The sequence below is a fragment of the Diadema antillarum genome, unplaced genomic scaffold (assembly GCF_040938485.1).
Source record: "Diadema antillarum isolate AM-2024a unplaced genomic scaffold, OU_Dant_1.0 scf00000010, whole genome shotgun sequence".
Lineage (NCBI taxonomy): Eukaryota > Metazoa > Echinodermata > Echinoidea > Diadematoida > Diadematidae > Diadema > Diadema antillarum.
The window spans coordinates 2366231-2380698 of NW_027270899.1; the positions used below are offsets into that span (position 1 = coordinate 2366231).

Below are 14468 nucleotides of genomic sequence, written 5' to 3' on the forward strand. Positions count from 1 at the left end.
CGAAAGAGGTCAATTCATCGTAGTATCCCAAACGATGGCAGAATCAGCTGATAAAGTCGACACACAGAAATTAGCAAAAGAACTCGATGAAAAACTTGACAATTTCATCGAATCTCTTCCAAGAAGAAATTATGATGGTGGACTATCAGAGGAAAACTGGGAAGAGGTAATACACATTCTTTGTAACGAGCGTATTACATATCGTTTTCTTCGCGGTGTTGGTCAGTAGTCCCGTCTGTAGTAATACATGTACGTAGGCCTACATGTCATAACTCTTGACGGGCATTGCATTGCCAGTCAAACTCAAAGGTTAACCGTTTCTGGGAAAAGGATCTATAAAAGTTCTGGTTTAGAAGGTATGGTTTTAGATGTGGTAAATAGAGAAAAAATTTACAAGCTGAATTCTTTGTCTTGTTTCTCTGAGTAATTAGTCTAAACAAAATATACAGAGGCAATCACTCAGCTCAGCAAGAAGCAACCAGTGATAAATTTAATTTTATTTGAAAAGTTTACAAGTGATGGATTTTACTGAAATCAGACCCCTCTCAATCTCAGCTCAGATGGTTACAAACCACTGCAAATCTAATTGTTCTTTATTCACCATACTGAACATGTTTAATCAAGAGTGAGATATTTTGCAGATCGGGACTTTTACAACAATTTTGTGAGTGGTTGAATTTGCTAAGCTGGATCTGGAGAGCCACATAAATGAAAAGAAATTGAGAAAGAAATGTCAATATTTAAATGGGAGAAGATGGTGTTCCCACCTAGTGCACCTTGGAGATGATCTACAAATCTACACATTGCATCTGTGTCTTTGGTAACTACACGCAGCCGCTGTCGCGAAGCGACAGCGGCTGCACGTCTACCCTCTTGTAGACGTCATTTTCAACGGTGGGTGTACGTTTCCTCCATGAATATCTTTATTTATTGTAGAAAACTAAAATATAAGGAATCCCCATAGTCTATGATATTCATTCAATAATCGGTATGCGATTTTTGAAAAAAATTACGTCAAAAACCCACTGAAATCTGTGATTAAAATCAGGTCTGTAAGCGTCCGTATTGCTGCACTCCTCATCTTCTGCGTGTTATTTGAATGGCAATCACTCTCGTATACTACAACGTAGCGAGTCTGAAAAGTTCATATGACCTAGTCGCCCGACTAGGTCAAGACCTTGTCGGAGCGGAGTGACGCAGCAAAGGTCAGATCATGATAGCAGCACGCGCGGAAATACTTGTACGTAGCAGACGACAAGCTTTACGTAACACACAAAATGCACGGGCGTACGTAAAATGTTACCACGGTGCTTCCGGTTGAGTGTTCGTGGTAGTTTGTTGATTTTGTGAATCATCGCACAATCTACTCCGAAAAATTCAACAATAAGGTCTGGATACCAACAAAACACCAAATTCAACTCGACCATCAGCAAAATACGATGTAGGTGAGTGGTAAAAATCATCTTACTGGTAAAATCAAACAAAATAAAAGACATTTTATGTGATTTTGCCGTCAAAAGCGACGATGGTTTACAACGTTTAAACACTAGTATATGTCAGACTGCTGTACGAAGCACAGCGGTCTGGTCAGGCTATGTCTTTGGAAGCAATATTTTTCGCGAGATGCTTGTGTTGCAAATATCGGTTGACTTACAAAAATCAGGAAAATAAAAAGACTTGAAAATACTCTATATGTACCGGTACATGCAAGGTATAAGTTCAAGTTCAAGTTCAAGTTTATTTAACCAATTCATTAAACATTTGACATTTTACAAAAGGATACAGCATTAAGAATAATGAATGGTTTGGGACCCCAAAAGAAGCAGAGCTTGTAAAAAAGGGGTCCCGGATAAACATATAAAACAAAGCAAAACATACTAAAGTTTTAAACATATTAACAAGAAGTATAATAGTAACATATTTACATAGGACAGATGCAACACAAGCACACACACACACACACGCGCACACACACACATTCAATCATACAAACACGTGTCACAAAAACTCTCATGCACACACATATAATTTACATGAAATTGCAGAAAGATACTTTCTATTTTACTATACTTTTAAATTCAGCTTCCCTGATCATTCTTGTTTTACAAACTTCCCTCAAGATAAATGCGACATGTACGTTTAAAGTTGGATAGTGATGAGGCTGACCTAATTCTCAATGGCAATACAGTTAATGAAAGGACAATAAGAAACCACTAATTTTCAGATTGAGGAACTGTAACCATTCTCATCATGTGCATTACATTGAATAGATTTCCAACTGTTGGATTTACAGACTCATTAGAGTGGAGGGTAGCCTGTGTAAATTAAAGCTCTTCCAACATATTCTCAAGATGTGTTTCAGTGATACTGAATCTGCCCTTTCCTTGAGCTTATCTGTATGTGCATTTTTTGCTCAACGGAATTTACTTTTGGGAGCTCTAGGCAAACTTGGCTGTTTCTGATCGTGGGGTGGTCCATGCAACTCAGATTATCCACTGGCGGACTCTTTTCGCAAGCTTTTTACAAGTGCAGATCTTTTACAATTACCATGTCCCACATGTTCATTTAATCATGTGCAATGATGATGATGATGATGATAATATTAAATAATAATGATAATTATAACAATGATAATGATAATGATAACAATAATAATGATTATGATTAACATACTGTAAAGTGAATCGAATACTTAATTGTTCATGTTTACTTTAGTTCTTTTTTTGTGATTTTTTTTTCTGTGCCCTAATGATTCTTCTCCTTTCTAGGAAATTGAGAAAATTCCTCTGTTTATGAAAGAGCTCCCTGAAGACATGAATGAGAGTCCAAGCCTGGTTGGTCTGCAGGAGATCAAATACGCCAGTGAGGAGAGCACAAAGGAAGGTGTGTTCTCCTTTCCACCATTCATTCATTCATTCATTCATTCATTCATTCATTCATTCATTCATTCATTCATTCATTCATTCACTCATTCATTTATTCAGTCAGTTATTCCTTCAATCATTCATCCATTAATTTAATCATTTATTCATTCATTCAAATGTTCATTCATTCATTTCTGCATTCATTCATTCATTTTTTTTAATTCATTCATCAATTTATTAATGCTTTCATTTGTCTAGATTCATTCATCATATGCTCATGCGTTCATTCATGTACTACAGTTCATCCATCCATCCATCCTTTCATCAAAAACTTTACCTTGCCCAGTGGAATGTACATCATATGAATGATATTTGGAATGTAAAAGAAGTTATGACTGCTTCATTGCTTGTGTGAAAAGGAATACGATATGTCACAAATATGACCAAACTAATTTGCAGATTGCAAAATTCTCCAGTGTGCTTGATAGAAAGATTTTTGCCCCTGATAAAGGTATTGTTAATCCTTACAAGATGGAAACTGAGCACATCTCGTTTCTCTGGGCAATGAGTTAAGACTAAGAGCTCGAAATATCATTCACATCATGTAAGTTCATGAACAAAACATGCTTTGACACAATGAATGGAACTCCTGGTACAACAATAATGGAACATCCAAAATGGCCATGCATGTGTTCTTGTTAACATTCCAATTTCTAGAGGCTGTACATGCATTGTAAATACTATGGATAACAGAGTGAAGTGGCCATAAGATATAGATAGATGTATAATGTATAGATTATGTAGATAAATTAATCATTTAATCATGTATTAAAAGACAAATTATCTTTCCTATTTACAACATTGTTGTGGGTAAAAAGAACAAACCACCCTGAAGTTGATTTAGTAATGTGATTGTACACTCTGAAATGCTTTCTTGTCCTTACTAGTAACTTTGTATTTACAAGTCAAGCATTCCCCCGTAGACATGGATGTATTGCTCGTCACACAGTCTTTTGTCATTTGTGTTGCCATCTTGAAGATAATGCTCTGACCCACAAGGACGACGGCAACCACTGGTTCAAAAAGAAGTTGTACAAGCAGGCTGTCAGGGCCTACACGGAGGGTCTGAAGGAGAAATGTGGGAACACAGAGCTCAATGCCATCCTTTACACCAACCGGGCTGCAGCTCACTTTCACTTGGGTAAGTTTCCCAGTGTCCTCCGGGGGTTGTTGAATATGTTTCATTGTTGGGGGGGGGGGGGGAAGGGGAGGGGGATAGAGAGTTTGTGAAAAATATCTTGGTGGAGCCCTCCGAAAATCATGGGTTTTCTTAATGTGTTTTCGATTTCCATTTTTTTAACTGCTGTAGCACCAGTCCACTCCCCTATTTGCTACAAAAAGATATGATTGATGGTTGTCCATGTATTACACTGTGACCTAATAAATGATTCAAGAGAAGAAATGACAGATATAATGAGAATGATATAGATAATGATGATGATGACAATGATTATGATAGTCATGATAATGGTAATAATAACAATATGATAGTGAGCATGGTAATAATGGTATAAATGCTAGTGATTATCCTACATCTGCTTATCTTACCCAGAGTTGCCTCTTTAATTGCAAGAAAGGTTTCCTTGAGTTTCCAAACAGTTGGGTAAAGAGGCACATATCATAGTGGATAGAATATCTTGTCTGAAGATGTACTAGTATGCCTGGTTGGGTTTAATCCACCAAACCCCTTCCAAAGAGCTCAGGGCCGTACCCTATGATACCACGCCTGTCTCACTGTTGTCTGCCTGACAGGTAATCACAGGTCTTCGCTGAATGATGCCAAGGAGGCATTGAACCTCAAACCTGACCATCTGAAGGCGGCACTGAGAGTCATCCAGAGCTGTATGGAGCTAAAGGATTACAGCGAGGCGGTCCTGTGGTGTGACCGGGGACTTCAAATATCCTTTGATTAACTCATTGCTGCTCACTCTACCACATATTGTAATTTGCAGTGAATATCTTTGGTATTCTTTATTCTTCAGCTAATTTTCATTTAAATAAGAATTTCATACCAGTTAAAAGTTGTGGAAAATCAAAGGAGTACAATTTTAAAAACACAATAGTGAAAATTTGAGCAAAACTGGGTAAAATTTGGAAAAGTGATTGTGAGGTGATGTGAGGGGATGATATCGTTAGCTCTCTCATTTGTATATTCATATTGACTACGTGTATTTAGACTAGCTTTTAACTGGTCCAGAATTGCCCCATAGGTTAGAAAAATTTCTACTGATACATTTTACTGCTGTATGTTGTTAACGTCTCTACCTCTAAGATTTCTTATGCCTTGAAGTCTTCAGTTCCGTGACAGCTGAATTGTAATTCTTCTTTTCTCCAAAATGACAAATCATTCTTATTCTTTCTTGACCACAAAAACCACAATCATCCCAAAAATGAAGTGATGATCAATACAAGAGCAAAAGCTTCCAAGCTGAAGGTGAGTCCTTGCTCTGTGATGAAAAATTTGTTTATGTCAGATGCATTTCCAAAGTTTTTGATGCCAAGGTGTTTCTTGCCAAGTCAACCTCTCTTCATTGAATGAAATTGTACATTTCATGCTAGTATTGGAGCATAGATAACACAATTCAGTGATAAAGGGATGATATGGAACAGGAAAAGTACTCTAGTTTCATTTGCTGAGGAGTTCAGAAACTTTTAGAATCATAACTTTTGAAAGGGCTTTCTACTTTTCCTCCAACTTCACAGATGTGTTCTACCATAATTTCTGCATTGACTCAATCAACATTTATGTTTGGCATTCATTCCCCTTGAAAGAATATTTTGCATATTCTTTGTATATAGGATATGTCATGTGTAGTCATGTGTTTTTTAGGTTGTACTGTGTATGTTTAGTTTTTTAGTGTTCTGACAGTTTGAGAAAAGTAGATCAAGAATTCTTCAGTCTCTTTTATTTATTTTTTATTTGGGCAGAAAACGGCAGACAGGGAGAAGAGGAAGGAGCAACTGAAAGAGAAGAAACAGCGGGCGATGGATGAAAAGCTGGTTAATGCAATCAAGGTTGGTTAGCTGGAGGAATAACAGGTCTATGAGATTAGACTGGACTTAACAGACTTTGAATGCCCTGATGGAATATTTATATTATATTGGATGGCTATGAATGGGATACCAAGGAATATTGCACGAGTTAAGGCCAATATTGCATGAATCGAAGATGAGTGCAATATTGACCCTAACGAGTGCAATATTCCCTGGTATTCCATGAATCAAGGCCATCCAATATAATTATTATCATCTATACAATCAAGCAGAGCAAGCATAAACTGCACAAAATTATCCGGCTTCTACTCGTCTTGGAAGTTGACTCAGCAGTCACATCCCAGCGCTGAAAAGGGGAAGCCCCTAAAACTGCGTATGAAACAAACAACTAGCAAGATGTCTGCGCGCTTGTGAATTGTAACAAAATGACGCGCACTAGTAGCAAGCGTTTGCGCATTCAGCAAGCGCTCGCGCAATAGATGAGACAGAATTGAATACAGTGTGATCTTGAACGGCAAGTAACAACGGTAGCCTATGGAGAATTAATACGTTGGCCTATGCGTTTCGTTCAATATGCTCTGATATTGAACGGTAAAAATTGAGCGGACTACAATACGCGTTTTTAATGCGCCGCTAAAAAGTCCTACATAGATGATAATTGGCAGTATGGTTATCATTTTTTGAAGTTCCGAATGAACCTTTTGTTTTATCCCTTATTTGACTTGGTTAGCAGTTACTACACAATTTAAAGACTGATGGCTTGAGAAGTACATAGGTAGGCTCTGTTATGGCATTCTGCTGTTTATGTGTTTATTTTTCCTTAGGAGCTCCAAAATAGCCAAAAAGTGGTCATTAATCATAAATGATTGTTTAAAGTGTATACTATGAGATATGATGCAATACCCATAATGTGTTGATAGATGTAAAATGACAAAATCTCAATTATACAGAAACACGTGGTTGTCTTCAAATGTGTTTGCAAGAACATATCAGCTCTGAGTAAATACCAATATATAAATATTGTGTGCCCTTTACCGGTACATTCTTCTAAAAGTACATACAGTCATTCATATCATAAATTTGTTCATGAAATGAAATTTATTATACAGCTGTATTAGTATACATTGGATCCAGAGAGGTTAGTTGATACAAGTGAAATCAATTGATATATCATTTGAGTCGACAGATAGTTGCCAGAACTTATTGAAGAAATGGACAGATACTGATTTTTCTGATGTGTAGATGAATGACTGACATCATGCAATGGACTCCCGTTATAATGAAGTTATCGGGGCCGGCAGTTTTCTTTCGTTATATCGAAATTTCGTTATAACCAAACAAGTAAACAATAAAAATACATAGAGCCGATAATGTTGTGACCTGAATTTCTATTTTGTTGAAACCGGAATTTCACCATAACCGTGTTCGTTATAATGGGAGTGCACTGTACAGTGCACTCCCATCACAACGAACACGGTTATAACAAAATTTCGTTATAACGAAGTAAATCCTCTGGTCCCAAAATTATTACCATTAAAGTCTATGGTACAAAATTCGCTTATAACGAACATGGTTATAGCGAAATTTCCGTTATAACGAAGTCTTTTCCGAGCGCCACAGACAAAAAAAAACCCCAAAAATGTGTTCCGTTATAACGAAATGCGAATTGCTTTCGAAAATACGTAGCGGAACAAGCATGGGTGAATGTTTCACACCACTGTGTTCGCTCCTTGTGTCACGCACAGTTTCTGAGGGGAACTTGCGTTTATTATTGTAATACAGTTATCCCATCACATTTCACATACAAAGTAGCTTTCCAGTGTATGATGAGTATTCAGCAAACATAATATGATATATGATATACTTGGTTCCTTGTTTTCGTTATATATTGTATTTTTTTCGGTTATAACGAAATTTCTTTATAACGAAAGAAAACTGCCGGTCCCGAGCATTTCGTTATAATGGGAGTACACTGTATTATACATGGTGAGCATATTTTATGCCCTTTACATTAGGCTAAAAGCATTTACAGACATGCATAACATAAAATAAAACTTACACATCGGTCATATTCAGTGATAGTTTTAGTTGTATTTGTATTTGAAGTCAGTGCTTTTTTTTGTGTAATAATGCATTATTTGATAGTGTTTGTACATGTAGCTGTTTTACATTGATATAGCTGATTCTGGGTGCATGCACTGGTCGGGGAGGAAGGTCTCGAGCCTCGGTGATTAAGTTTGCCTTTTACTCCCCTGGCAACCAGTGGCATGCACCTGGAATCGCCACAATCTTTATATCATGTAATACGATCTGTTTGTAATCTGTTTGTATTCTATGTCCGCTTGTATTGTATGTTGAATTGCTGAATAAATAATAATAAAATTGTTCAGCTTATTTCATAAGTATACATTGGATTCAGAGAGATAAGTTAATATAAATGAAATCAGATGAGATATCATTCAAGGTGACAGATAAGTCACCAGCAGTTTGTCAAAGAAATGGACAGATAGTAATTCTGCTGATGAGTAACAGACATTATACAAGGAATGAGCATTAAGCTACTTAAAGACTTTATGCAACAGTCAGTGTTCATCCTGCTTTCAACCAGCCTGCTCTTTTTCCTTGATTGCAGTCACGGAGCATTCAATTCTGGAAGGAGCCTACAGAGGAAGACGATGACGAGGAAGAGGACGAGGGTCAGAAGATCAGGTCAATTGTGACATCATTGACCTCGAATGAAGTGTCGGGACGTGCCATTGTCTCCATCGACGAAGAAGGCGTTCTTCACTGGCCAGTTCGGTTCCTGTACCCAGAACATGGACAGAGTGATCTTATCTCTGCCTTCAATGAAAACACAAGGTAATGTGTTAATGGAATGTTTGTTGTGTGGATCTTGTCACACGTAGCACAGTTGTGGGATCATGTTAACAGTGCCAAAGTTTTTTTTTTAAATAGTTAGATATTATGTATTATACAAACATTTCATCTTTGTAAAATTTGTGTTATTACTTATATTGTATCAACAACAAAATTAAAGGGAAGGTGAACCCAAAGAGCAATGTGGATTGAGTGAAAGCAGCAACATTAGCAGAACACATCAGTGAAAGTTTGAGGAAAATCGGACAATCGATGCAAAAGTTATGAATTTTTAAAGTTTTGATGTTGGAACGGCTGGATGAGGAGACTAATAGAGGATATGACGTATGAGTGGACAACAATACAAAGAAAATATAAAGGAAATTCAACAAAAATTCACTTTTCTAGAATCATGAAAGAGCAATGGACCAACCGCTTTCAGAAAGTAGAGGGAATAATTGCTACTTAACATATGTCAATATCAATTTGATGGAATTTGTAATTTTCATGAAAAATGGATTTTTGTAGAATTTTCTTTATATTTTCTTGGTATTGTTGTCCACTCATACATCATAACCTCTAGTAGTCTCCTCATCCAGCGGTTCCAACACCAAAACTTTAAAAATTCATAACTTTTGCATGGACTGTCCGATTTTCTTCAAACTTTCACTAATGTGTTCTACTATTGTTGCTGCTTTCACTCAATCCACATTGCTCTTGGGTTTTATCTTCCCTTTAAGAACATATTAAATTTGTCTGTTTAGACTAAATGCGAAAAATTGATCACAGACGTTTTTACGAGGTTGAAAAACCTGATGATTAAGTAATGAACCCATTATAAACAAGAGTTTCACTGAGTTCTCCTGAAACATCTTTTGATCAGGTCATGATTATTGATTCAGATATATTTATGCTATATGTGTGTGCTACTTTACTCTTTTCTGTAGTTTTGTGTAATCGTGAGCCTTTCGGAGTGCTTAGAAATCAACACTTTTATTTGTATTCATGCCAGGTCAGGTTATTATTATTATTCATGATTTATCCAAATCGTGACTTGCAGCAATGAAATCGTTGAATTGCTTACAATTGTACTAGGAGTAACACTACTTTGGTATGTATGTATATTTGTTTCTGTTTACAGATTGGGCAAGTAACTCTGAGTAATACACCTATGGCCCACCAACTCCAAAAAAGTAGAAATTATCATGCTGAAAAGAATTCAGCTCATTCTTCACAAATTTTGTCAGATACTGTTAAAGTGGAAATTTTCCCGATGTGGAGATTTTTGCATATTTTGCTCAACAAGAAATTAGGGTGAAAACGAAAGCACTCAAAATTTTTGCTCGTAATATGCAACACTATTGAATGTCTTGACTCAGCAGAATTAAAAGCATACAAAATGAATTTAACCCAGCCGAGCAAGAAAATTGCACAAAAATTTCCACTCTTACAGTAGGGGACATAATGCGTGGTGTTGATCAGTTCTTCTATGTGTCAATGTGCAGATTTCTAGACCACCTTGAAGTCATGTTTAGTGTGAACGAGGCTCCTCCAGCATGGGATCCCAGCAGAGAGTACAGGGTGGAGAATTTGAAAGTAAGTCCGCAGAGAACATTCGCAGTGCGTCCATTCATATGAGTAACAGAAAAAAACTTTGTGTTAACCCTTTCTGCGCCAGGAACTCTGTACACTGTGTACAATGCTATGGGGTTTTCTGTGCCAATCATCGCTCAAGGCACACCAAGGTTTAGGTAGCTGAACACTGGAATGTGTGGGTAGTTGAGACAATGAAGAGACTTGATCTATTCATACATAAACAGTTGTGTTATCGTCAAACAGTATTAAAAATCACAGAATTAAAAGGGGAAAGGGATGGAGGTGTAACAAGGAAGTACTTATATGGCTCTGAGCAATTAAAGTGGGCCAATCTAAACAACAGTAACAAATGATGAAGTTTGTAGGCACAAGAGATGCTGTGATCTTTAGCAGAAAAGTGAGTGAGTTGACTAGAAATTCATTAGAAGAAAAACAAAATCAAAAATAGGTTAGGGCATTAGGAAGGAATAAGTTGACTCTTGGATATATTCGGTCAAGAGAGATAAAGAGACAATTACACTGGAAGAAGATGTAATATGTTTGAGTAGGAAGTTGGATAGGATTAGTGGAATGACAAGGATAGGTATGATGAAAACAATCATTCAGATTTCTTTGCCTATTTTGTTTGTGACCAGGAATCTGTGTAGTCATCATTTCAAGTCGCAGATCAGTAGCTAATGGTAATTTTATGATATTATATTGATGTCATAACAAATCACTTTCTTCGATTGTCACACCTTTTCAGAAATTGGTCTCGATATTTCTCATATATAGATAGTATTTGAAAGTTATAAGTGCAGCATTACTGGTAGTGAGAGATGACTTGAAAAAAAAAAATTTAATGTGGCGGATGGAAGATACAGTGGACTCCCATTGTAACAAAGTCCTTGGCACCGGCCGTTTTCTTCCGTTATATCGAAATTTCATCATGACTGAACTAATAAACAATAAAAAGATAGAAGAGTGGATAATGTTGCAGCCTGAATTTTTAATTCGTTGTAACCTGAATTTCATTATAACCATGTTCGTCATAACGGGAGTGCACAGTATACAATCTATGACACATCTCCTTCAAATCATCCCACAGGTGTACTTTGAAGATTACCATAGCAACAGCCTAGTGGAGGTGAAGCCAAAACAGACTCTCCTCAAGACGTTACAACATCCAAGGTGAGAAGATGACAGAGGTAGAGATGGAAATGATGAGAATGATTAGGAAATCTGTAATGATTGTTGTCCTGATGATGTTATTCTTTAGCATGATGACAATATTTGTAACAAATGGATGTACATACAGCTGTATAGTATTGCTTCTGTGTGGGTTGTGATATTCCTACTGTGGCAGATAATGATGATAATAAACATGGAATTAATCAAATTAATGAAAATGTGGAAACTGCAAAAGTACATGCATAACAAAGACATTATTATGCCTTGTGATACAGTATATACTTTGACTGATAGCTAAATGAAGATTAATAATGAGATTTGAGTAAATATACACAATTTGTTGTAATAAATAAAGTGGATTTATAACACTGATGTAAACATAATTTACTAAATTGCAGATGATAGCTTTATTATCAAATTTAGTACCGTATGATTTGGTAACCTATGCCTTCAAAATGGAGTGAAAGTTCATTTATTGCACTTCCTAGTACAGTGCACTCCCGGTGTAACAAACACAGTTGTAATGAAATTCCAGATACAACAAAGTAAATTTCAGGGCCCAAAATCATCATCTATTTATCTTTATTTGTGTGGATATAACAAAATTTTGATATAGCAGAAGAAAACTGCCAGTCCCAAGGACTTAGTTATCATAGATATGCTATTTGCTGTGACTGTATTTGGAGTGTATGACATGGAGTTACACCATATCACTGTTCTTTATGTAACACCCATTGTCTGTTTTATTGCAGGTATGTTATAGTCGGAGGTGTTCCCACGTTCTTCCTCCTGTCAACTGCGACTCCGTACCATGAACAGTTTTTACAGAAATATGTCAAATAACCGCAGGACACGGTGAATGACCAGATGTTTCATGGACATGTTGCTCCTGCACTCCCTGCACGGAAGTTTCAGATAGCCAACAACAGCTCAGTTCAGGATGCTGAACAAGAGTCATACATAGTGACGGTATTTGTGAAGGGCTGTAGACCTCCATCTTGCCGCATGAGAGCAGCACACGATTGAATCAGTTATTCATTCATACAAACATGGAGACATACATACATACATACATACAAACATACACACATCAATACACCTACTTGCATTCATACATACATACATACATGCATACATACGTATGTACATACATACATACAGACATCGACACAGACTCCTACAAACTACATACACACATATACATGCATACACACATACACACATATATACATACAGACAGACAGATGTACATATATAGTACACATGGTAAGATGTGCTTGGTTGATTACAATTCGCATACTATTCCTTGTCTATCGGCACACACTACAATGACTGAGTATCTTTCACCCGTTTACCGATGTGTGTTCGTACTGGACTGATGACTTCACTGTGTTTGAAAAATATTCTTTCTGAGACGGAAAATGTGACCGTATACACTCACTAGTGTTGACTCTCTTGCACATGGGATTTAACCTGTTGAGGACGAGTCCCGAGTATACTCGGGCAAGTATTTATGGGAAACGCGTGTTGTAGCAAAATTAGCCCGTCCTCAATGGGTTAACATCCAGTTGAAGTAACTGAATACAGTGTATTTTTCGCCTCTTACCGACGGGGACAGTGATGACTCACAACTTAAATTCACTGGACCCACTGTTCCTCAGACCCAATCCATTTTAGATGGAGCTTTCACTTCACCCATTGAAGACGGATCCCAAGTACTGTATGCTCTGGCAGGTGTCCGTTGGAAATATGTGTTAGAGCAAAATCAGCTTGCTCTCGATAGGTTAACAGGTAACTTACCACTCACTGAAAATGCTGGATGTTATGCACTGTAGCCAAGGACCGTGAAGATATCATATGGACAAAAAAAAAAAAAAAATAAAGAAAAATATACTGCCCTGAAATGGCCAAATGGTAATTTATACAATGGTAAACCAGTCAATCTTTGTACAAAGGCAATAGAAGATGGAATGTTTACAACTGTGTTTAGTTTTTTGTTGACATAATTTGTAACTTCTCGATAAGTTCCTTGGTAGTGTATGAATGGTAGTGATTGATGGTATTGAAGAACTCATTTAGCAGGCTTTGATAGAGATTAGATGGAGGGTCCCGGTGACATGATGAATTTTAACTCTAAGATGCATGGAATGCACATGTTGCATCAACATTTAAAGGACAAGATCACCTTTATATACATGTGTATTGAGTGAATGTAGCAATTAGTAGAGCACATCAGTTAAGGTTTGATGGAAATCAGACATTCCGTTCAAAAGTTACGAATTTTTCAAATTTTTGTGTAGTCACTGCTGGATGAGAAGATTACTGCAATTGTTACATGCGTAAAATGATACAGGGTGTGTACTGTATAGGGAAATATAAAGCTGCAGTAGTCTTCTCGTCCAGCGATGGTGACACTGAGACTTCAAAAATTCATAACATTTGAACAGATTGTCAGATTTTCTTCAAACTTTCACTGATCTGTTCTACCAATACTGCTGCATTTTCTCACTTCACGTACGTATATAATTTATAAAGGTGAACTTGTCTTTTAATGGTAGACCCTTGTCATGTGTACATTTTCATCACTGATTGGTACATTTTGTTTTAAATTACAGTCAAAATCTAGATATAACAAATTCTTTATTATACAAAGTCTTGGTCATGATATGAAGTATATTGTTATATTACCAACCAAAAGCAATTAATAAAAGAAGGACTTTATTTATGAGGACCGAAGAAATATGTTAATTGTATTTTGTCCTGTGTACATATTGGGCTCCATTCCTTTTTAGGTAAGGCATTTGCATGTTTTCTATTGTGAGATCATTCTTTTTTAAAAGGGACCTTCAAAAGCATACGCCATTGCAATATCAATATCGTGAAGAGAGCACCAACAAATATTTTACGGAGATGATGTGTTGAAGAGTT

At 36.7% G+C, this 14468-nt stretch overlaps 1 protein-coding gene across 1 annotated transcript; it reads left to right on the plus strand.

Annotated features, from left to right (window-relative positions):
- Positions 1-26: 26 nt before the first annotated feature.
- Positions 27-12523, plus strand: LOC139720067 (tetratricopeptide repeat protein 4-like). The gene is made up of 10 exons (XM_071631441.1): positions 27-166; positions 2769-2883; positions 3904-4065; positions 4677-4829; positions 5309-5358; positions 5853-5939; positions 8551-8777; positions 10280-10370; positions 11458-11540; positions 12293-12523. Exons 1-10 carry the CDS (start codon positions 35-37, stop codon positions 12381-12383), a joined length of 1191 nt encoding a protein of 396 aa, XP_071487542.1. The 5' UTR covers positions 27-34; the 3' UTR covers positions 12384-12523.
- Positions 12524-14468: the final 1945 nt, after the last annotated feature.